Source organism: Camelus bactrianus, chromosome 8, assembly GCF_048773025.1.
Source record: "Camelus bactrianus isolate YW-2024 breed Bactrian camel chromosome 8, ASM4877302v1, whole genome shotgun sequence".
NCBI classification, from domain to species: Eukaryota; Metazoa; Chordata; class Mammalia; order Artiodactyla; family Camelidae; genus Camelus; species Camelus bactrianus.
Genome location: NC_133546.1, coordinates 6,035,676 through 6,061,906, shown reverse-complemented (window position 1 = coordinate 6,061,906; position 26,231 = coordinate 6,035,676). Strand labels below are relative to the sequence as shown.

The window sequence follows — 26,231 nt, the reverse complement described above, 5'->3', positions numbered from 1 at the left end:
GCTTTCACATTTCAGATTAATTCCTAGCATGGAGTGCTAATAACAGCAGGTACGGCAAATATTTGGAAGTAATTTTGAAGTTTTTCCCAAAGCCCTTAGCTTCATGCAAGAGTTTGTCAGAGGCTCTGGGAGTAGGCCATTTTGGCTGTGTTTACCCATATTATTTTCAACTCCATCAACATTTACTGAAACACCCGTGCTGGTTAGCAAGTCAGATTGTGAAGGAAAAGCCCAGCTGGGCTAACGAGCTAAGTCACAAATCTAAGTGTGATAAGTGTCGGTTTACTGATCTAAGTTCTGCTGAGCTAACTCATAAATCTGAAGTTTAGTGTCAGTTTACTGGGCTAACAAGCTAACTCGTAAATCCAAGCTCAACAAGTGTCAGTAACGTGATCTGTTCCAAATTGATAAGCTCCAGTGCACTGATTCCTTGCTTTTTGTTGTTTGAACCTTCTTGGCTAATAGCCCCATACTTGTAATTAACCCTATAAAACCTCATGTGCACGTCTTGGAGGTGCTCAGAGCTTCAGAGCAGAAGCCCCTCTGAGCCCACCGGCGTAATAAATCTGAGTACTCCAACCCTCCGAGTGGTGCTTGTTTCTTGGCTGGCCTGTCATTTCCGTAACAAGATCACTCGCGGACAAATCAGATAAGGGCAGAGGGAGTACTTTCACTCCTCTTAATGCTACAGTCTCCCAGGGAAGACACCTTGTTGGTAGAATGCTCGTCCTTGAGGTAGTGCTCAAACTTTTAAACCTAGGGCTTTTAACAAACACTGAGGGCCACCCTCAGAGGTCCTCATTTAATTGGCCTCAGGCATGGCCTTGGACATCGAGACTTTTAGAAACTGCCCTGTTACTGAAATGCACGTGGAGGGTTGAGAACCAGCGCCTGGAGCGAAGCAGGGTGGAGGGTGGAGGGAACACCGAGCCTTGGCGTAACCACAGCTGGTTGCCATCTCAGCTCGGTCCTTCCTGGCTCTGTCATGCTGATACACAATCCCACTGAGCCTTTATTTCTTGCTCTGAAAAATATGAATAATTCCTACTTTTCAAGTTTACTGCTGGTTTAAATATGGAAAAGAGCGCCAAGAACTCAGAGATACTCTTTCCGTGACCTTCTTTTCCACAGAACTTTTAGAGGCACAGTCCTTCGTTCTTTACAGCCTTATCTGCTCCACAGTGATTGGCAGCACACGTTCCAGAGCCACGACCTGCTGGCTTTGAACACCAGCTCTGTGACTTACCAGCCGTGACACTGCGTGCGGCTTAATTAACTTCTGTGAGCCTCAAATGCTTCATCTATAAAGTGGGGAGAATGACAACACCCATTCCAACGGGGCTTGTGGGGGTTAAATGTACGTATGTACATCAGCATCAGAGAGGCACCTTACACAGGATGAGCACCCGGTAACAGCGCTAGTCACTGCGTGCTCCCCACCGCCAGGGAACTAAGACTCAGCACCCAACTCTCAACAAGCAGAACGAAATTTCTGCTTAAATGAGGCGCTCACACAAAGGAAGCAGGGTTTGTACTGGAAAGGGGTTTTAAACTGCTTTTAATTGTTCATCATAATAATTATGCTAAAAGAAAAGGTTGGTTCATTGTTGACTAGTCACACCTTGAAGAACGCACATGTCTAAAATTGAGTTTTGAAGGTGTTTAGCTTAAGGAAGTGGAAAGAGTTTTGAAAGACTAGGTTTGGAAAAAGAACATCTTATTACATATGTTTTGAGGGTAAGAGGTATTTATATAGAAATGGTGAATTTATATCAGCAAGACATTTAATACATGGTTCACAGAGCAACAGAAATAAGTGCTTTATCTAGCTCTTTTTTGGCTTCTGTGGGGCCGGTGTGATTTGAAAAATAGTTTGCTAATTCTACTTATAGCCTCTATTTTTTGAAATGTAGTTAATAGTTTCAGAAAACTGATCTTGGGTTTTTTCCCCCATAATGTCACCATTTAAACACTTATGAACGGTTTGTTTCCCAGGCTCTGGAGATACTAAATAATGAATTTTGGGCAAAGGGCTGTTTTGTGTGGGTCTGGGGAAGGGTAATGGTTAAACAGCTGCATTTACCACGAGGTGAGGACGAATAATCCTGAACAGTGCCGGGCCCGGGCGGATACCTACTTCCCACGGGACCCATGCCACTCGCAGAACAACTCATTCCAGTTTGTGGGCATCAAAATGTCTCTGGCCTATGCCACAGCAGGAATGCTAACACCAAGCAAATTCAGTTACTTATTTACCAGTGAATCTCCCATTTACAGCTTCATGCAAACCCCTGTGGTCAGAAAGGTGAAGGAAGGGATTCAAGCTGTGGGTTCCAGGGTGAGAGTAGCCATGGCTCGTGGTTAGATACGAACACTGTCATTGAAAGCAAGTGATGGCTTTAGAAATAAATGCCCCTTTCTTACATAAACTAATCTTGCTTTAATTTTCTTGGAAGAATTGTAATCCAAAAAAAGTTAGTCGATACCACAGGAGCCTAAAGCCATTTGACTAGGCATTTTAAACTGACACGGTGGAAAGGTAAATTGACATCTCTTCAGAGAAGCCAACAAGATCTGCTCCTAAGCTTCCCAAACCCAAAGACAACCCTGAGACTGACTCTCTTGGTCCAGTCATTTTACACAGAACTGTTGAGGTCAGCCAAGAGCAGTCAAGAAAACATTGCTGAGCACCGTGACACACGTGGGCAGCAACACACTAACTTCACTGCGTGGATGTGCAGAGACGTAGAGCCTGCTGGGAAGTCCGGCTCCCACAAAGCTGCCCTTTCAATACACTCTTAACTTCTTTATGGAATGAACCATCATTTTTACTTTTCATACATGTGAAATTTTACTTACAAGATTCATAGATATTAATTAACATAACCTTTTAATTACCCCCACCGTGGGAGAAGACAATGCCATGGAAATGGTCCGCTGTTTCTATTTATAGTTAGAAAAGCTTTGCTTTTCTATTGGTTTTATTTCTACTTTATTGTATGTGTCTTGTCTTATGCTCCGTAAATCAAAGCAAAGTCAAATAAACCAGGGGGAAAAGATGGCCAGATAGATGGAGGTGAATACTGCTTGATAAGTGGTTGGTTTATGCATGGAGTTGTAGGAAACACCAGCCTACAGTTAATGAACATCTACATGCATGTTCTGCCATCAATACACACATATGTGCACACATGCATTCTACACACTGTCTGTGGGAAGACATGCTTGTGTAACAACCAAAGTATCAAAACCCAGTATTCATTGTGCACTCACTGTCTTCAGCATTTACCCTAAAGGCACTTCATATGACATTATTTTAATTCATCCACATTACAACATATGAGATGAATGCTATTGTATTATCTCCACTTTACCTTAAAGTGAAACCGAGGCAAGCCAAGGTTAAATAGCTTGCCCTATATTACAAAGGCAGTGAGTCTCAGAGCCAGGATTTGAACTTGGCTTCTCTGATGCTCTGTGTATACCCAAGGATATGTGCAAATGATTCATTGGTTTATGGGGCTAACATTAAGGCTTATACATGTATTATTTAAAATCTAAAAAATTTAAGCTTACTAAGACTTAATGTATAGGCAGATACTTATGCTTCCCATACCCTGGTCTGCATATCAAATAATCACATGTCCTGAATTGTACAGGGGGCATCCTGAGGGGACAGGGGAAGTCCTACAACACAGACTCCTACAGAGTGGGCCCTCTTTTGTCAGCTCCCTTTTGCAGAAGATTATCTGTGCTTGGCTCAGAGAATTCGGGATAAATTCTCTCATGGTGCCTTAACCAACTCTGTTAAAATAAACAAGTGACTTAAAAAGATTCAAGCTTCTTGCAAAGAAAGAATTAATTAATTTGAAAAGACACATGCACCTCCATGTTCATAACAGCACTATTTACAGGAGCCAAGACATGGAAACAACCTAAATGTCCATCGACAGATGACTGGATAAAGAAGCTGTGGTATGTTTATGTGATGGAATACTACTCAGCGATAGAGAAGAATGAAATAATGCCACTTGCAGCAACATGGAGGGACCTAGAGATTATCATATTAAGTGAAGTAAGTCAGAGAAAGACAAATACTGTATGATGCCATGTATATGTGGAATTTACAAAAAAAATGATACAAATCTTACAAACCAGAACTAGACTCACGAACATAGAAAACAAACTGGTTACCAGTGGGGAAAGGTGAGGGGATGAATAGGAGTTTGGGATTAATATATACACATTACTATATATTAAATAAATAAACAATAAGGACCTACTGTCTAGCACAGGGAACTATATTCAATGTCTTGTAATGAGCTGTAATGGAAAAGAATCTGAAAAAATATATGTATGTATATATATAACTGAATCACTTTGCTGAAAGCATGAAACAAACATTGTAAACAGACTATAGTTCAGTAAAAAATAAGAATTAAAAAAAAAAAAGTACTAAACAGGTGAGCGCAGGCTGAAAGAGAAAACGACAGCACTTGACAACGTGAAGCCCCGTTGTCCTTGACAGCGCACCTCACCTTGTGTGTGTGGCAGGCCCTGGGAAACACACAGAGGAAGGTGGGAAGCCACTACACTTAGCACGACGTTTAAAAACTAAGCAAGTAATACATGGAAAGAACATCTCTGTTGAGCAAGCATTCAAGACAATCCGGTTGGTTTTTTACCAAAAAATCCCAAAAAACTATACTAATACTTGAAAACCTCTTTTCACATAATACGTGAAACATTTATAATTTGAGTCACCGTTAAAAAAAAGAAGGCTGAAATAATACATGATAAACCCTGTTGTGACAAGCTGAACTGTATTTTGTGATGAGTAAGTACGTTTGGAGATACATGTTAAAACATCATTAAAGATACAAAGCAGCAGGTGTCAGCATGAGTTACGCAGGGTAGAAGGTTTACTACCGAACTGAATGGCAGTCTGGTTGCTGCTAACCTGTCTCAGCGTGTGGTTATTTGCTACATTCTCTTTTAATAACAAAATACACAAATATGTAGCTTTCTGCCTCTTGTTAAACATTAAAGGAAAAAGGTGTCAGGGAAGATACCTTCTCAACTGTAAGCAGCATTTTTAAAAATAATGTTTCAGTCATACATATACATACAAAACATGCTGTGCACCAGAAACTGACATATTGTCAACTGACTATACTTCAATAAAAATAATAAATAACTAAGTAAGTAAGTAATAAAAGTAAGATTTTATGGAGTATTATGTTTAAATAACCAGTAATGAAATAGGTAGATTCACAAAAATTATTTCACAGGATTCCAAAGAAAACATACAAAGTAGCATATTTAAAATTCATTCATTCCTTGCCTCGTTTACTGTCAAAACAAAGAAGCCGAGCTCAGGAGTGCATAAAGTTATAAGAATGTCATTAACACAGTTAATGTAAAAAAATTAAATGGTATTTAAAAGACAACTGAACTACAGTAGAAGCCATATGATGCATTTCAATGAGATAGAGCTGGACCACACAAAGCTTTTGTTTCACATAGAGGTTGTTAGGTATCTTGTGGCAAAGAACTAGCAAATTAAAGCTACTTTACACACATTCTTTATAAAAATAGAAGTGATCTAATTTTACTAACCTTTCCTGTGACTGTAAGGGATTATGAAACGTATGCTGTATAGAAAATAGCTTTGAAGATAAATATATACAATATATTCGCTTAACATGTCCCCTGAGGAAAAAGTGATGTTTTTAAAATGACAGAGAAAAACAAATGTAAAAGGATCTTAAGCTTATGAAAAGATACTCAACCTTGTTCAAAATAAGAAAAAAATATGTGGAAATACCATTTTTCAAATACAAGATTGGAAAATAATCCAAAACCCTTGCAATTACTCTGTTGGTGACACACTGGAGAACCTGAGGCTTTTACACATCGCTGGTGAGAATGAAAGATGGCACAATGGTTGGGAGGGGATTTGGAAGCAGTAAAATGAATACATATTTTCCCTTTGATAGAGTAACCTCGCTTGTAGGAATCTACCTCAATGATACTCTGACAAAACCATGAAAATATATGTGTACACGAGTCTATTAGTTGTACTAATATTTGTAATAAAAAAATGGAAACTAAGTGTTCACCAACAAGGGAAAAGTAAGGTATAGCCACACAAAGGAATTCAATAATGCTTATTTTTTAATGGAAAAAATATCCATATATTACTAGGGAGTAATCTCCAGAATATAATTATAATGCAAAGTAAAAAAAGAAGCAAGGTGGAGAAAAATATGCATAATACTCTACTTTTTACTTAAGAAGGCGATGACGCAAATCTCTATCAATACCTACATTATCTATAATTCCTTTACATGTTTTTAAAATGGGAGGCTTTCCAAATAAAGGTTTACCTAAAGTGGAGAAAAGGAATATTGAAGAGCATGGGAACAAAAGCTATCTTCTTTGAATGTAACTTGTTTCATAGCTTTGATTTGGGAATCATGTTAATATTTTATATAATTGTAAAAACAAAATAAATTTAAAAAGCAATAAAAATATAAAATTATGTATAAAATTGGTGACATAACAGTACAGTAACAATACATGACTCTGTTTCCCTAGAGTGATCTACCCAAATGACAAAACAAACTGCAAAACTCTTAACACTGTTTCCAGTAACCATACTTCGGTGACGGTGCTGGTACGCTAATACAAATACTATAGTGTGTGTATTGTGAAATAAGACGAATGAGTAAGTATGTTAATATCACTCAGGAATAAGATTTTTGCCAAGAGAAAAAGCAATGACAGTTGTAAGATCAGGGATTGTAAGTAAAAATTCTATCACCCTGAGTATGAAGAGGAAATGTCAGTATAAACATTGTAGTTTTTACATTAAAAAAAAAATGCACATCTCCTAGCTTTCAGCTAGCCTAGGAACAGCGACCCGCCTGGCAGCAACGAGACCACCAGCACTAGGACTGTGACTTCTAAGTACTGTGTCCTTTATTAAAGGAACCAGAGCTCCCACCTTACTCCATATGCAGAAATTACCTCAAAGTCAATCAGTGACCGAAATATAAAAGCTAAACGATTAGAAAAAAACATAGGGGTAAATCTTCATGCCCTAGGATTTGGCAATGGATTCTTAAATTTGACATCAAAAGCACGAGCGACAAAAATAATAGATAAATTGGATTTCATCAAAATGAAAACCTTTTGTGTATCAAATGACATTGTCAAGAAAGTGAAAAGACAACTTACAGAACGGGAGAAATGTTTGCAAGTCATATAAAGGGAAGGGCCGAGCATCCAGAATAAACAAAGAACTCTTAAAACTCAACAACAGGAAGACAACCCAATTAAAAAATAGGCAAAGGACTGAGACATCTTTCCCAGGAAGCTATGCAAACGAGAAACAAGTATATAAGAAGATATGCAACATCACTGGTCACCAAGGAATGCAAATCAAAACCACAATGAGATACCACTTCATACTTAATTAAGACGGCTACTCAAACCAATAGAAAAATAACACATGTTGGTGAGTATGAGGAGAAATAAAAACGCTTGTAAGTTGCTGTAGGCATATAGAATGACAAGGCAGCTATGAAAGATACACTGGTGGCTCATCAAAAGGTAGAATGACTGTATGACCTAACAATCGCACTCCTAGGTATATATCCAAGAGAAACAAAAACATACATCCACACTGAAACAAGTACACAAATGTTTATAGCGGCGTCACTCATAATAGCCAAAAGATGGAAACAATCAGATGCCCATCAACGAATGAACGAATGAACGAATGAACGGATAAATAAATTACAGTCTAGCCACATAATGTAATATTATTCAGCCACAAAAAGTAACGAAGTACTGATCATACCACAACTGGGATGAACGTCAAAAACATGCTAACCAAGCAAAGGCTGACACAAACGGTCACATATTTTATGTTTCCTTTTATAACCAGATTAGTGGTTGCCAGGCGATGGGGGCAAGGGAGAATGGGAAACAATTACTTAATGGGCATAGAATGTTATTCTGGAGTGATGAAAAAGTTTTGAAACTAGAAAGCACGTGGGTAGTCATTGCATAGCAATGTGAATGCACAAAATGCCACTGAACTGCACACCTTAAAATGGTTAATTGCATGTTATGTGAATTTCACTTCAATAAAAAAATACATCTAATAATCGTATAGTGCAAGTAAAGGATGTTTTGTAATGTTGAGAGATATAAAACCTTATTTAAACATTAGATATTTCAGCTTTATATCATTCTTCTCTAATTTATTTTTAAATATATGTTCTTTCATATATATTGTGTATGTGTTCAAAATTTTTAGCAAGAGGGGTGTACAACAACAACAAAAAAATTTAGATAGTGCTGCTCTAGGTCCAGGGTAATCAATTAAAAATTTTGGGGGTGAATCGATAGACATACTTTGTGTACTTTGGCTGAATAATATTTTAAAATTTATTTTCAGTGTCTTTATGCAAGTTATGTATCTTCTAATTCAACACAGTTCTTTCAAATCCTAGTGTTTTATACTGTTTGAGGTCCAGGCATTAATTTTCTTGCCTAGTAGTGATCAAATGGATATCAGAATTGCCAACACCTCCATGGGGATTGGGCGTATCTGTGATAGCTTTCTATCAGCCGTATTTCTCTTTCTATTCTTAATCAGCATTAGAAATGGAGGAAAAAGTGCTAGACTTACCCACACAAGGCAGAGAGTAGCCAAGCTGCGGGTCGTGGACAAACTGCCGATCATTAAGTCTTGTCACGCAGTACAGGTGGAAGCAGTCTAAGCAAATCACGTGGCGGTAGTTGCACTGGAAAACCAGGACGGGGCTCCTGCACAGGGAAAGAGAGACAGTTATTCTGGGACTGCTAAGGCCGGAAAGGCAGCTCTGTAATCCTCCAGGGCCGCTTAGGGCATCCTCTGTGTAAAGACCTGCGCTGCTAAGCACTGAGCTGATATATATCAATGCTACGTCTTAAAAATTGGAAACACCTTGTGAACTATAAGGAACATAGATTTTCTTAATTTTACATTTTTATGTGACCATATTTACCAATCAGCCAGTTAAACCCAAGGTCACATGTAAGCTCTTTCTAGAAGCCCTCCTTGACTTCTAATTCCCAGTTAACCTCCTGATCATCCATCCACTTCGGTGCTTTTCTATTGATCCATGATTACATTGTAGTATTGGCAGGTTTCCCTTCTCTTGTAGACTCTGATCCCGTTGAAAGTAGACACTGTCTACTTTACATTGATATTCTCATGGTACCAGGCATGGCACAGTTTTACATAAATGTTGCTTGAATTTAGTTACAATAATATATAGAATCTGAACTTCCCCAAAGTCAAAAGAAAAATGATCACTGCATTAAAGTATGTTAAACAGTCATTCATATTTCACTGGCAAAGAGAAGAGCAGAAAGAAAAGATTAACAGCCAAGACGCTTCTACTGCAGGATTCCACCTCTTATGCTGCCCCCATCACACCCAAATGTTCAATGTCTTAAAGTAAGTTTAGGAGAGTACTAATAAATCAATATACACAAGTTCCCCCAATTTTAGACTTCCTTAAAACACTTTGTAGAAAAAATATTGCCTGAATAACCATGTATTTTTGCTAGTAAATGAACCATATGAGTTTATGACAAAAAGGAGACAAAATAAATATATTAATTTGAGATCAGCCCCAAGGCAATTTTAATAGTAAGAAAGTCATTGTAATTTATCTAGATAAGTCTATTTTCTATGTACTGATAACAGAATACAAAATAGTTTTCATTTCATACCCAATTCTTAACAGATACAAGAGCTCTTCAAAAGCTTTTTCCCTAGAAAAACTGATATTAAACATTAACATTAGTAGAAGACAATTTCTTAACAATGAAAAGATTTTCAAAATTCTGTTTTCCCACTTATTTCCAAGCAATATATAATACAAAACAAAATGGAAAGAAAAAAAATAAAACGTGGTATTTTAATGTGTTGGATCCACAGGCGGGTGGTCAACTTAATCTGAGTTAAGAGTGTCCCTGAGGTTTTTATGTGCTTCCATTTCCCATCTCTGAACCTACTGACATCCTTTCAGGGCCATTTCCATTCCCAGGGCCTTTTTCAATTAGGTGTTGACTGTGTTCTGAACCTTCAGCCTCTTCCCTTCTAACAGCTTCCCCCTTGAAGATGATAAGATAAAATGCTTTCCTACGTCTAACAGAAGAGTCGGGCACGCACACACACTGTGTTCACTCCGTGTGAACCTACGGAGCTGCTATGTTTTACCTTCTTCTCTCAGAGCTAAGTTCTGTGAAAAATGTTCTTCACTCAGATTTTAGCAACATGGTTGACTTAGCCTTTAAAGATCCTTAATCTGCTATCAACACATAGAAACACTGGAGAAAATATAAGAACATTTATAAAAATGGTCCTATATATACGAAGGTTAAAAGAAAGCTTAGCAATTACCCTGTAGGAGAAGGAAAAAAACCATATAAAAGCCAAAGCAGTCAGTAGGGACTGTGGATACTGCCCCAGTGTCCCAGAGAGACGGCGAGGCACGTGGTACGTCGCCACTGGGCCAGCAAATGTGTTCGTTTTTATCCCTATTAATAGAAGGGAAAGTAAAAAGAGTTCTCTTTTATGTTTGGACAACAGTACACATTTATAGTTTTGCCTTTATAATTAAAATATAGCCCCAAAGAACTTATACCATCTAGACCATCCACAGAACGTCAGGTGCTCTGCTTTACTGATTATATCCTGCTGTTTGGAACAGATCAGCAAGAAATGGTGAGAACTGGAGGCCACGGTGTGAGACAAACCCTATGCAGATTCAGGGGCCACCCGCATCAGGGAAGGCTTCAGAGGTCCAGTGTTTGGGTCATGGAGGGACACGCTTAACAAAATAAAGGACACTAGTCATCTTGCCCTCCCCTCACTAAGAATGACATAATCACAGGCTCTCTGGGACCAGAGGCTCTGGTTCCCAGAGTGAAGCACGCTCTCCAGGGGCCACAGGAAGAGTCTTACTGAAAATTAAGCTACAGTGGCACCAGTTCACTTCAGCCTCCTTAAACTGGACTAGAGGCAGGAAGGAAAACTGACCATATGAACAAGGGTAATCGGTCCTAACCATCAGGAAGAGCAAGAGCTGCTGTTACACACACGGGGTCCGGGAAGAAGTCATAGGGCACCGAGGTGGTTCCCTGGACACCTCCTGATCTGCCCCTATGCAATCTGAATGGCAAATGGAGTTTGCTATTTAAAGTTATGGCTTACGAAGTACCTCGTGATCAGGACTCGAGATCTTTTAGTATATATATTTATTACATTTATATATCAATGCATGTATATGTATGTGCATATATGTGTGCTTATGTATATATGCACATATGTATATATGCATGTGAACACATATTTTTATAAGTATATGTAGAGAGGGAAATAGAATAGATACATGTACATGTTGATAGATACATAGATAATGATAAAGATGGAGACAGAGACAGTACATGCCTGTTTTTCATGTAGAATTGTTAGTTGATTTCTTGACATGGTTATGAGGTAAGATTGTTCACCTTTTAAGACTATTCTTAGTATTTATGAAAAAGTGAAGTGAGTGATAAACATGACACTCACAGAAAGGTCATGAGATTAAGCATCTGAGAAAATGAAATGAGTAAAAATCATTTCATGGCCAGAGGGACAACATAATTAATTTCCCAAGTCCTAGATAAAAGAAGAAAGGCGGAAATCCTAGTACTGATGAACACTTACTTTGAGTTGGGGACGTTGCTAGAAACTTCACATTTTTTTTTCCATTTCACCCTCTTGAAATAACACCCCCGCCCACTCTACTACTCATCATGTTCCTCCCTCCGCCTCCACCCACTCTGTCGGCATGGTCCTCACCCATCCTGGCATACTTCTAGTTCCTTGGCCCTTAGACTCATGCTCCTTGTCAAGCATTCCTGCAGAACAGTATATTCAAATATATTTATATTCAACTGAAAACTCCAAATTTTAAGGTCCAATTCAAGACTGAGATCTCTGCAGAACTTTCTCTGGAGCCCCATCCTTTACTGGTTCTTCCCTTTCTCTTCACCTTTTATCCATCAGGTCTACCCTCAATGTGCTTCAGATATTACCTTCACTTCTATTCCAAGTGAATATTAAATGAAAAGTCATGAAATGATAGAGGTCATTCTTGTTTATTCCTTTCATGAGCCAGACCTCCTCATGATATACAGGGTTGAGCACACAATGGTTACATTATCAACAGTTACTGATTGTACCAGTCGATACATGAATGGGATGTTTTTACTTTATAATTTCTCTGCTCCCATTCCCACATTTTCACTCAATTACTTATTAAGCATCTACTTGGCTAAAGTAATCATGTATTTAATACATGTACAATGTAGCACCGGGCGAGTAAGTAAAAACTGTATAGTCACAACTGGTTCAAGCACTAGGAAACACTCACATACACACAATCCGAGGGCATAGCTAGTGGACACAACGTGCACGTGGAACAAGCATTACAAGGAAATACATGAAGTCACCAAACTCCAGTGCCGTAAGAGTTAGGAGAGGAGGGAAGTATGAGTCAGGATGGCTCCCCTGGGCAACCTGAGCTGAATTTAAGGCAATGGGAGAACTGATGTTGGGCCACTGGAGAAACATGGTTTCTGGGCAAGGGAGAGAACTCAGACATGGAAAAGAATTCTTGGAACAGGAAAGTAACTAGTTAGGCTGACTGAGAGGATGTACCAGGAAAAGAGTGTCAGGAGAGATGAAAAGGGTTGGACACAGAGCAGCTTCTGGTTGGGGAGAGTGGGGGGATTCTTGCAGGCAAACATAGTATATAACCTCAGATCATGGGAATCTGCTGAAGACATGTGAGCACGGGAAGGGAGTGATGTTTTGCTAACTTTAATTCCAAGGAAAGTCTGAAGGGAAAGAAATTAGAAACTGTGAAAAGTCTTTGGAGGTCATTTTAATAACTTAGGAGTTACTAAGGAATTGAACTATGCTGTGCTGATGGTTCTAGAAATGGGGATATGAAAATGAATAAGAGTGACACTTCTAAGCCAGCAGTTCTCCAGTGAAGACATACAAATGGCCAACAGGAACATGAAAAAAATGCTCAATTTTGCTAATGATCAGAGAAATGCAAATCAAAACTACAATGAGGTATCACCTCACACCAGTCAGAATGGCCATGATTAAAAAGGCCACAAACAATAAATGCTGGGGAGGCTGTGGAGAAAAGGGAACCCTCCTACACTGCTGGTGGGAATGAAGTTTGGTGCAGCCACTGTGGAAAACAGTATGGAGATTCCTCAAAAGACTGAAAATAGACTTACCATGTAATCCGGCAATCCCACTCCTGGGCATATATCTGCAGGGAGCTCTAATTCAAAAAGATACATGCACCTCCATGTTCATAGCAGCACTATTTACAATAGCTAAGGCATGGAAACAACCTAAATGTCCACCAACAGGTGACTGGATAAAGAAGCTGTGGTATATTTATACAATGGAATACTACTTAGCCATAAAAAATAATAAAATAATGCCATTTGCAGTAACATGGATGGCCCTGGAGATTGTCATTCTAAGTGAAGTAAGACCATATGATAGCACCAAATGTGGGGGGAAAAAGACACATTAACTTATTTAAAAATAGAAACAGACTCACGGACATAGAAAACAAACTTATGGTTACCAGGATGGGAAGGGATAAATTGGGAGTTTGAGATTTGCAGATACTAAGTACTATATATATAATGGATAAACAACAAGTTTATACTGTATAGCACAGGGAACTATATTCAATATTTTGTAGTAACTTATAGTCAAAAAGAAAATGAATACAAATATATGTATGTTCATGTATGACTGAAGCATTAGGCTGTGCACCAGAAATTGATGCAACATTGTAAACTGATTATACTTCAATTACTATATATATATATATATATATATATATATATATATATATATAAAAATAAAAGAGTGACATTTCTGAGGAGGACCTGTCAGAACCTGTCTTCTCCTGGGTCCTTTTCCTTGTGACATTCCTCTGTGCCCTTTGCTCCGATTATACATAAATGTTAATTGATGAATCTAGAAAACCCCAATGAGCCAGGTTATAGAGCAGTTAATCAAAGGTTAAATAAAGTTCTCAATCACATGTAAAAGGAATTCTAAATGCCGTACTTGACACACTGAAAAGTTGTTTGTAAGCAGTGATGTGCCTGCTTTTATTAAAGGAGTTACCCAAAGACCCTTTATTCACAGAGTATTAGGCACAGCTGATGGAGTCTTAGCAAAAAAATGTGGCAAGTCATTCGTATACATTGCATAAAGCAGAGAGCTGTTCCACAGCCATGCAAACATTCCCACTTTTGTATAATTAGTTTTCTAGAATTTACAAAATAGTATCAATTGTTCATATTTATCTGATAAAACATGCAGTTTAAGCTTCTCTTTATCTCTTTTGTTCTGTCTCTGTCTCTCTCTCTCTCACACACACACACACACACACACACATTTACTCTCCTTTACAGAACCTTTTTCTGCCAAAATCTATTTCTGTCTGTCTGCTTCCTACACATACATCTTCATTTATACCCATTAAGAGAGGGGCTGTGGTTCCAACTTTTCAACTGAGATGTAACATTTACTGAATGCCAAGTGCCCCAAATTTCAGGATATGTAAAGCTAAGGAAGCAAGTCTAAATTCTAAAGAAAATAGAGACCAAATAGAGTGAGTGGGAAAAGGGACACACAGAAATGTAATACAAGGCAGAACACATCAACCGTTAGAGACACAGACAATATTAGTAGTCTCTGTGGTAAGCAGCCTCCAGGAAGTTCTCCAAAGATCCCCACCCCCTGGTATTCCTACTTCTGTGTAGTTTCCTTTCATGTTATGTGACCTCCTTAATCCATCAGAAAACGTAGAAATACCAAAGAGTGAAATTCCAGGACTAGATCAGGAGGCACTTCAGCCTCCGCCTGTGCTCTCTCCTGGTCACTTGCTGGCAGAAAAGGAACTGCCATGTTGTCAGGACACTCAAGCAGCCTCTGGAGAAATTCACTTGGCAAGGAACTGAGGCCTCTTGCCAACAGCCAGCACGGACCTGGCTGCCACCTAAGTCAATCACCTGAATCAGAGCCTCCAGCCCAAGACAAGCCCGTAGGTGACGACAGACCTCGCTGGCACCTGGACTAGAACTTCACGAGATACCTGGAGCAAGCACCATCCAGCAAAGCCGCTCCCAGATCCCCGGCCCACTGGAACCGGGCAAGGTAACACTTCCTGTGGTCTTAAGTCAGTAAGTTTGGGGATTTTTTTTTTTTAATGCAGCAATAAATAACTAACACAGGCTCAGAGAAGGAGGAGATCATATTAAGTTAGCACATTAGAAGATAATTCATGAAAGTACTGGCATCTGCAGGAGGAAAGCGATTCCAGTGCAGGAGACAGAGAAAACATTCCAGGTCAAGGGGCGACATGAGGTTGAAAAGCACAGAGCATGGAAGGCGGATGCGGAGTTATACAGTGTAGCTGGTTTCCTCATTCACCCTGGTGAAAAGCAAAATGAAATAGAAATATATATTTAGGGATAGTAGAATCTGAAATAAAATGAACGGCAATGAAAATTAGAATAAAAACGTTAAATACAAAATCATTGAGAAGATTAAAAAAAATGTAATTTCCTCCCTGGAGGGGGCAAGTTAGCTCTTAAATTTAGCTGACACTTGACCCTTGAAAATTCACACATTTCTACAGTATTTAGTTTGTGCGGCAGTAACACAGATGTTACGCCCCAGTTAGCAATCTCTCAAAGCTCTCTTCCAAGTCTCTACATGAACAACTATCACTCCTGGGAGTTTACTAAAGCATTTGATTAGATAAAAATAATTAGAGAGAAAAAGCTACATCATTAAATAACTTGAATTTATCTTCGTAACAACTGTCACTTTAAATCCCTTTTAGTTAGAGATAGCTTATAAACAATAAATAAATGACTGAAATTTCAGAAACCAAATGCATTTTCATTTAATCTATATTTTGCACATTACCTACTAATTGCCCCAAACCACCACCAACAAAGAAGTCTCCAACATGGCGCCCACCTGCAGACATGCTGGAGATAACATTCAGCCCACACATGTCACACGAGTTCATTATCTGAGTTAGCCAAGTGAGCAATCCCAGTCACTGCAGAGGCCCCGAGCCAAGGTACTAATTGATAGACTCAGCCTTTAGAAATTAAAATAAGCCTCAACAGTTGAATGACCTTCAAAATTCCTTCCAGTAGCCGAGTTAAAGTCTTGAAGTAAGTGCGTTTGCCCGTCAGTCTGCTTGGAATCAGAATCCTATTAAGGCTCTGGCAGATCCTGAATCAGCTCATTAATGACCTCTTCCAGCTTGTTCTTGCCTCCTCTGCTCATGCTCTCACTGCTTTATCCAGTCTGCTCTGCTACACACACAAACACACTCTGTAAGCTTACTTGTGGAGGTCCCAGCATTTCAGTGGATACAGCGTATCTAAGATGAAGACACTTAGGTTTACATTTTTGAATCACTTTCATTCATCCATTCTGCCAATACTTTGGAACAACCACTACATGCCAGGCACATAAAGGTGAACAAGACGTGGTCCTTCGCCTTAGGAGGTCATAGCCCCATAGGGTCGAAGGTAAAAAAGTCTTAGTGGAGTAAATGCTACCATAGGGATGAACTTAGAGACCCCCCGACTTGGTGGCCTGGGTTCCAAGACAGATGGAAGGGGTTCCAAGACAGATCATGCCTCAGGGCATTCAGTCCATGTAGAGAGAAGATACTGAACAAACTAAATGGCTTCCCTTGTTGATAAAGGCTTTAAATACAATAATATACAAAATGATATAGTAAATAGGTTATACAAAAAATGATTAAGAAAATATAAACTGCCTGTCCCCTTTTCTAGTTGACAAAATTCTCTTTCCCTCTTTAATCCTAATTCAGTAATCTATATTCCATCTGTAGCACTAAAGGTTACAGGAGAATTTGTAAGAATATGAAAACAAATATATGTATGTAAGACTGGGACATTATGCTGTACACCAGAAAATGACACATTGTAACTGACTACACTTCAATAAAAAGAGAATTTGTCACCTCAGCATTTGTTGCAAAGTTTGATCTCACTGATCAATACTCTGCAAACCCTCCTGTCATTAATGTACAATTTTATTTCTGGAAAACATAACTTGATTTTGTGTATCCTGTGGTTATAATACTGACCAACATATTCATGTATGTGCTCATGATGGAGTACCTTACAGTTCCATGGGCGTAGTTTCTGCATAGGGACAAAACCTTGACCTCGTGTATCCAGAGCAACTGCTCTATGTTGGCATTTTGCTGGGGAGCCCCAGGGTCCCCTTCATTTAAAAGCTCTCTGTCAGGCTAACTAGATCTCTGTTTTGACATGTTAACCTGTTCTATGTACTGTCACGTAGAGAAATTTGAAAATTTCAAGTAACAGCCGCTTTTTCTGTTTCAGACATATTTCTCAGTATATACTTACTGATTTTGAGTCTACAAAGATGAAACTATGAAAATTGTTAAGTAAAGATTCAGAGTAGTAAAAATATAAGGCTTCCTAAAGAAAATGGGTTACATTGTTGTGTTGGTATAGTTTGAATTCTCTGAACTCATTAGCATCATTTTGACCAAAACCAAAATCAGCACCCACGTTATCTTCTCTTTCTCACTCCCACCATCAGCCCCTAACCCAGTTCAATCAGCACACCTCAGCAATATTATTCTAAAGTAGCTTTCATGACGGCAGGTCTTGGCCAAAACTATGAATTAATTACTCAGTGCCAATGGATCACGACCCCGGTCTTGCTTCTGTCTGTCACAGCCCTCCGTAGGCTGGACTCACCCCATGACATGTGCCTCCTACACTGCCTTTCACAGATCCTTCTGTTTCTCTCAGGTCAGTCTCTTCACAGCTTCTGAACCACCTCTCCCCTTATGCTCTTGTCTCTACATGTAGGATTCTTCTACTTGTCTTCATTTTCCAGAAAAATTGTCAAGGTTCAGCTCCAGTCCAGTCTCTTCCAGGAAGCTTTGCTCAGTAGGACCCTAGCTGACACGGGGTCTCCCACTCCCTTCCTAATTTCCTGGGGTGCTTGTTTACAAGGGGTCATCTTAGGTCCTACTTAGTATTCTGTTGTGCATCATTCACATTGTTCCTGACCACCTTGATGAGCCTCGGTCAGGCTCACCAACTCGAATTCAGCATACAGTAATCAGGAAGCTCCTACGTGCTGGTGCCTTTGCTCAGAGTGGGGAGGGGGTACGCAGTTCTTGTCCTCAAGGGATTCCATCTGATAGTGGGGTAAGAAGTCTGGGCACTTTGGGAGAACTAATGAGAGGCAACTTAACCCAGTGTTGATCGGACAGAGAATGTTTCTTGAAAAAGGAAAATATAAACTAAGACCTAACAAGCAAGAATGAGTTAGTCTGACCAAGAAACTAGAGGGAAGTGAAAAAAACATGTAAAAAAAACCACTTAAAATAGAAAAAAATTGGTTAAGGTTGGGGAACTATGTCATGTAATTTCATACTACCCCCTCAGCCTCTATCAAAGTTCTGAGTTTCTCCAGAAATTAAAAATGAAACTAAAAAGTTATGATACTGTTTCTACAAGCCACACAATATAAGTCTATGTTTTAGGTTTATGAAATACCTGAAGTGTAGCTGAGTTAGGTTGCTTTGAACCATTAACAATAAGTAGGCTGTGCAAAAAAAAAAAAAAAAAAAGAGGCAATAGTTACAAGAGGGAATTAATGGAGTGCTGTTTTCTTACAGATGGTGTCAACCTTTGGGGATATTATTTCACATTAGTATAGCTTATATACTGTATTTCTAAATAGAATTACTATTGACGGGTTAAACCCAAGTATAACCCATTAACGTCTAGAAGTTTTAGATCATAAACATTTCAATATAGTGACACCTCTTATAAACATCTTTTCTTTTTTTTTTTTAAGTAAGTTAAATTTTTAAAAGCAAGGAGGTCAACCCTTTTTAGCAGTAATTCATTACAATGATTTGGTTTACCAGCAACAGCCCCAACTTTTCTTGCTAAGGTATTTATACTACTAAACAGATGCTGATAAATAATTGTAAATAGCATGTAACTTATAATGAAATAATTATGGCATGTAACAAAATGAAATTTAAAAATTTCAAAGGGTATTTAGCCCATGGGAGGAAAACGCATCTCATGAAAAATGATCACATTTCTTTCCTATCTCCCAACTAATAGAATTAATTTCAATTCTCAAAATTGTATTTAAAAAAGTCTAAGGATGCTCAAAATTATATTCATGAGTTAAGCGCTTCTGAGTTGTAATATCCGAGCACATCCCATGCAAACTGTCACTGTGTACGGCTAGAGGAAGCTGAAACCCAATTCAACACAAAATACTTTCTAGGTCACATCCTTTGCATAGATAGAGCCGTTGTGCGGCACAACTATTCAGCCATTGGGGATGCTGTTTATAACACATACCAACTCATGCGTACATCTTGTCTTTGTTTTTACTTTTGTGAAAAACAGCTGGAAGCAGATAATGCCGAGACCCATTGCAGCAGCACTGTGCTAAATTGAGAAAGATATGAAGACAGATCTTGTTTAGATAAGAACCCCACCGTGAAATAAACTGTTCGAGTGTAGCCCACAATCTCATGATAGGAAATATTAATGTGCTAAGAGTCAGTCCAGTGGCTACAAATATTAAGTATTTAACATAAGAAACTATTACTGACACAGAGTAGTTTAAAAATGATACATTTTTGCTGCTAGGTCACAAAAATCTTGCACAGAGGAGTTCTCATTACCCTTTCATTCATTCTTAAAATAACGGAATGAAATGAATGTTCATAGAATGCTGGGTCTTTCATTCTTTTTATCAGAGAAACAGTAAGAACCAGGTCCTCTGAAGCAGAGTAGTCAGAAAAGAAAAATCAACTTAATAAACAATTGCAGACGTCTTAAAACAGTGTTATAATGAAAATGTCTCAGAAAGAGGAGGTACTGTGAAATTTCTGAGGTATTAGAGGGACTCAGGATTAAAATAGTAACATGATTTAAGAATTTGTGGAGCAGAGTAGATAAAATTATTTTCCTAATTTAGTTTTTTGTTTGACATATAGCCAGGAAAGCAATGTGCAGCATGATAAAATGTTTCCCTAAAAATAATAAAAATCAACATGATAGAGAAATGCACATCTATATGAATTCACGCTTAAAACCTAGACAAGGAATCCTGCAGACGTCAGCGGAGGTGGGGGGAGGCTGGGGAGAACCCTGGGAGGCTGCGTGGCGGGGCGCCGCACACTGGCCTCGGAAGCCAGGTCTGTAAACGAGAACGTGTGAAGTGGCAGGCTAGCTCCAGCAGTCCCCAAAGACCTCTTGGCTACTGGGATTGTAGACTCTTCAGTGGGTACGACCACAACATTTCTCCTTCCTGTAAGCTGGTGGAACTTAGACCTTCCTTGAAACAATGTGCGAAAGACATTTCAAAGTCCAGCTTTACACCTCTTGAACTAACACACATGCTGCTCGCAAGGCTAAGAATCTGGGGGCTTCTGGAGATTTTGCTTCCTGGAAGACACATTGCGAGAAAGGCTCTGAGCCAGAATATTGAAGGAAAATCAGAAAAGGTATCTGGGTACTAAAAAAACAGTAACAAAATATCTTATGTAACTTGCAACAACTAACAGTTAATTTTAAAGTGCCTTTTCTCTTCTTTTTATTTCCGTTTTTCTTTTTTTTTCTTTTCTCTGTCACAGCCCCTCCTACGGAGCAGTCAGTTTTTGGTTTAATTGTCTCTGTTCTCTCTAGACCAAAGGTCAGCAAACTCCAGCTGGGGGCCAAGTATGGCCCTCAGCCTGCTTTTGTAAATAAAGGTTTATTGGAACACAGCCATTTTCACATATCGTCTACAGTTGCTTTTGGTCTATGAAGGCAGAGGTGGACAGTCATGGCAGAGGCTGAGTGGATCACAAAGCCTGAACTGATCTGTGGCCCTTTACAGAGAGGGGCTCCTGCACGAGGACTTGCCTCTACTAACACGGGGGCTGCTTTTGTCGCCCCAGGGCCTGGCCCGTGACTCGTGTTAATGATGCAGATGTTCTAACTGATTCCCCAGCTGACCGACCGACTGACTGTCTCTGAATGGATGGGGACGCACAGGGAAGGCCCGCAGGAAGAGTACCGGGGAGCCAGGGTCAACAGCGCTGCAGTGTTCGGTGGTGGGCAGTCCGTAGCTGGGCTCTGAGCTGAGCCTTCTATGCTGCTTTTCAAGGCTGCAAATGTCATCTCCTTCATTCTGGCCACTTCTTTTGATTAAGCTGATCTGGTCTCATCCAGAGAGTGTTCAGTGCTTGCAACACTCACATGATAGAAAGGAAAAGGGCAATGCACTTTGATGAGCTGACAAAAGTAATTGCAAGAAAACAGGATGGAACTGCGTGATGGTGGCTGGTGGCTGGTGGCTGGTATAAACCGGGTGCTCAGGGCTGGCGTGGGGAGAGGACGTTTGCATGGATCCCCAGACGACCTGCTGTGCGCAGATCTGATGCTCCAGGGGAGGAATAACTAGTGCAAAGCCCCTTTAGGCGGGAACAGCTGGGCACATTTGAGAATTAAAGGAAAGTTCAGTGTGATGGGAACACAGTAAGCAAGGCGGGTGAGGGTTGAGGGGGGCAAGATGAGGTTAGAAAAGGCTGGAACAGCTGTGTGAAGCCCTTGTCTAAACAGTCAGGATTCGACTCCTGGGCAATGTGAAGTCATACAAAGTTTTAAGTGAGGATGTGACATGATGTCACTTATATTTTAGAAGGTCCCTCTAACTTTGTGTAATGAATGGATCACAGTGTGGCCAGGAGGGAAAGTCCCATGGACACTGTGACAGCCTCCTGGGAGAGAAGTCCCAGCCTCCTGGTCTGAACTAACCGGTGCAGCCAGAGAGGCGTGGACAGACAGAGGACACGTGGGACCACAGAGCACTTGCATGTCTCCTACTGAGCTCTTCCCCTTTTTTACTGACGGTTGTAGATTTCTCCATTTTTAGGAAGCCTCAAGATCATGTCCCCAAATCCAAGGGACCACTGTTATAAAGCTAACAGCTTCCAAATTATTTTATATGGAAATGGGGATTTTCCTGCACTTTCTAAACAAATTTAACTCAAAAGCTTCACCTAGAGCCTAAATTAAATGATAATGAAACTGATACTAAAATAGCACATTAATAAAAATTCTAAAATACAGTTCCATCATGTGTCCAACTCGTAATTCTTGATCTCCTGTAATGTGCCAGGCGCTGGGCCTAGCGGGGGACATAGAACAAGGGACAAGAGAGGCACTGGCGACCCCGGGGTCTGTGTCAGGGCTGCCCAAGTCAGGGAGGCTGTGGGGGGACAGTGTCTTCAAGCAGGGCACTGATACCGGAGAGATCAGAGATGTCGGGGAAGGAGAGCCGAGAGGATTCAGAGGTTAATTAGCCTGAGGCAGAAAGGCGGGTCAAGCACTATGTCTAGCTTCTCCTTTTAAACATTTATTGCGTGCTCCTGCGCCAGCTCCCCTGCTAAGTGCTTTTTCTGCATTATTTATTTAACCCGCTGAACTCGACAAGCCTCGGGAGGGCAGGGCCCACTTCTGTGTTTCCTCTTCTGCAATCTCACCACCTCACACTCAGCCTTGTTTGTAGGACGAGTTCAAAAAGATGTGTTGGGGGAACGGCTGGATGACTCCCCTGTCCCTCCCACAGCGACAGCACAGCGAAACACCTGCCACGGAGAAGGGCAGGTGAGGATGCAGAGGCTGGGAGGGGAGTCAGACTCCCCGGCCCAGAGCTGGGCGGTGACGGAGCCGGCGCCAGCACCCACCTTGCTTGGACTCCCGAACACCACGCTGCCCGGCCTGAGTCACGCTGGTGACATTTGCTGAAGCAGGATGGAACCAGCTGGAGGAGCAGCAGGAGCGGAAGCACGGGGAGGAGGCTTCTCTCAGCCCCGGACTTGGCGAGCGTCAGACGTCTCTGTTACATCAAGTGAACGTGTGCGGAGATCAGTTCGGGACATGGCCCCTAAACCCAGGAGAAAGATCAGAGCTGGAAAACGCCCTGGAGACCCACCAGCCAGAGGTGATGATTACAGCCCTGGGAGCTGATGTGTATAAAATTAGGAGGGAAGGTGGTCGGGAGAGAGCCCCGGAGAGCATGACATTACAGTGTCACTGGTTTGATAAAGGAGTTTTCGCTTATTGAGCTGTAGATGTGAAACATTTTTACATTTTTCCAATAACTAACTCCCCTGTGTTCTGTCACGCACACCTGCTGGACAGTGCCCCCAGGAACATCCCAGATTCCATGACTTCCCGTGGCTTTTAGTTATTCCAATAATCAACATTGGCCGCGGAGCCCCAGACCAGCCCATTCTGAACTTCCATCTCCCACTGCACGCGGGGCTCTCTCCTCCGCGCAGTGAAGACCAGAGAGGAGGTCTAGCTGCTCCGAGAGCCGTGCACATCAGGGAAGGCCTGCTGGGACTGGGCACGTGCAGGCGGGTTAGCCCAGGTTCTGGGGTTGGTGGGGTGCCATGGAGGGACCCCCCCCCCGGGATCCCCCCTGGAAGCTGCTTGCATCTAAGTAGGCATTGCTGGTTTCCTTCCTTTCTTCCACACATGGTTGGTGCTGAAGATTAAACTACGTGCAAGACAGAGGTTTCTCTCATGTTGGATTTGCAGATTCAAAATGAAGATGGCATTCACGAACAAGGAGTTAGTGGTAAGCAAAGTGTCACGGAGAGTTGCGAGGCTGGAGTGAAGCAGAGAGCAGTAGGGAACAGGCCAACCTAACCTAGCATACCAGCAAGGAAGGCTCCCTGGAGGAAGGGTCCCTGTTCTCCAAAGAGAAACCAGGGTAGAGCTTTTAAATTCAAAGTTGGACCATCTCACTCCCCGACTCAATCCCTGCAGTGGTCCCCTGCCACATCATTCAGAAAAGGCTCAAGGCCTTACAGTGGTCTTGCTCAGTCCTCTAATCCTGCCAGACTGCCCCCTCTCCACCCCAGAGAGCACTGCACAGTTCCTCAAACATGCCCAACAGACTTCTGCCTCAGGGCCTTTGCACTGGCTCCCTCTATTGCATGAATACTTTCCCACGGATCCTCACACGGCTCACACCCTGACTTCCTGCCACTTTCTTCAAATGTCTCCTTCCGATGTACCCTCCCTGACCACCCTACGTAAAGCTGTACTCACCACCCCCACCCCCCGAATCTTCCAGCCCCTCTCCTTGGTCTACTCTTTGGCTCCACAGCACTGACCACCTTCTACAGTGGATTTGATTATTGTTCCCAACGCTTCGTCCCTCCCTGAACCTACCCCCTTGCCAAGTGACGTTGCCCTTCCTCCCACCAGAAGCTGAGTATATCCCATTGCACTGACGGTGGGCTGAGCCACCTGGTTTCCTTTGGCCAATAAGATGTGAGTGGATGTGACACAGTCAAGCACTTGAGAAGTGCTGAGTGCTTAGGCGCGCCATTTCCAGTAGGAACAGAGTCCCCGCGCAGTGAGGCAGCTGCTGGTTCAAGGATGACGACGCAGTGAGCAGACTGGAAATATCCCCTACCCAACGCAGAGCCAAGCTAAGCCCAGATGAAGCACAGAGGCATGAGAAGTACCAATGAACTGTCATTGCCAATGAGACATCGTGGTTCTTCATTGCTCAGCTCTAGCTGACCAGTGACCTTCTTACAGTTTGTTATTATACATACTGTTTATCGTCTTATCACTGGACTGTAAACCTATGAGGACAGGGATCTTGTCTGTCCACTGTTGCATCCCGGTGCCTGGCACACAGCAGGTGCTTAATACAGGTGTGTTTAATAAATGAAGCAACGGTCAAGTCACCTTTCCAAAAGTCACCCCACCCTGAGTAGGAGGTCTTGGTCCCAGTCTGTCTCACTAAAAGGAAGGAAAGAAAGCTGAACTCAGAAGAGGAGTGGACCCGTTGAAATGTTTGCATGACGCTTCGGAGGTGGCGGGCTCCCCGGTGACCACAGCTGCTCAGTAGGAAAACTCTGACTAGAACCATAACGAGGGATGGATGCCGTAAGTACCGAGTTCAATTTCAGCAAAGCAGTCATTGGTTGAGAACACAGAGGCTCTGGAACAAAACTGAGGGCCCCTGCACACCTGCCGCCCTCCCAGGAGACGAAGCTGTCTAATGTGTGAAGGGAGACCCGAGGGGAGAGGGGCCTGGGGCCTGAGTCTCTCTGGGAGAGGAGGGAGCAGAGCCGGACCTGATGGATGGTGGTGGTCAACACACAACAGTGACGGACAGGGGCCACCTGCCTTTGAGATTTCAGAGACTCTTCTGGGGCAACTCAGCTGTCATGGCCCTCTGAAGGGAGGAGACAGGGGCCAGTGGCCTTCTGCCTCGGAACCTGGAGAGACATCTGAAATCTGCCCCTTTGCCACATGTCCCTGAGACCCTTCTGTCACCTTCCTTCCCCTCCATTGGTAAGGTTAGACACACACAAAGAAGGAGAAGGCAAATGATTGGAAGGACTGACGCAAATCCTGGGGACTGGAAGGGCTTTGGGGATGAGGTTGACAATTTATGGAAAATGACCTGCAGCTCTGTTTCAACACCACTTCGCTGCAGTTCCTGATAGTGTGCTGTCTTGGATCTAAACTCTGAGTTTTAGAGTTTTGAAACAACAGGAAAAAAGATTGTATTTCCAAGATCTTCCATCATTTGGAAGAAAGTTTTTAGATTCTATTTCCCCAAACAATTGCTGCCTCTTCGCTCTGCTATAGCAGAAGAGCCAAAACCATTACTCAACCTTCAAAGCCTGAAGTTTTCTACTTGTGTAAACAAGTCTTCATGATGTTCTACTTTTATACATAAGAACGTTTGGCTATTAACTGAGGTTAAATAACTTGTCAAAGGTGACAGAGTGGTCTGTCATAAATCAGACTGAGTTTCAACTCACACGTTCGAGAACCTCGACTCTCTTGCTGACCACTTAACCACTGTCCACCTACTGCCCTCTACAAAAGAATAGAAATTGAGGAAGTTTCACAGTGGGGGGCATCTGTAGGCACTCGGGAATTTTCTGCCTGGGCTACTGAAGAAACGT

At 41.4% G+C, this 26,231-nt stretch overlaps 1 protein-coding gene across 3 annotated transcripts in view; it reads right to left on the bottom strand.

Annotated features, from left to right (window-relative positions):
• Positions 1–26,231, bottom strand: part of PRKN (parkin RBR E3 ubiquitin protein ligase) — a 1,163,425-nt gene that overhangs the window by 380,607 nt on the left and 756,587 nt on the right. For all 3 annotated transcript variants that reach the window (XM_074368037.1, XM_074368038.1, XM_074368036.1), the window contains exon 7: positions 8,705–8,841. In XM_074368037.1, the coding sequence (XP_074224138.1) occupies positions 8,705–8,841 (137 nt within the window). The remainder of the gene's footprint in view (positions 1–8,704; positions 8,842–26,231) is intronic.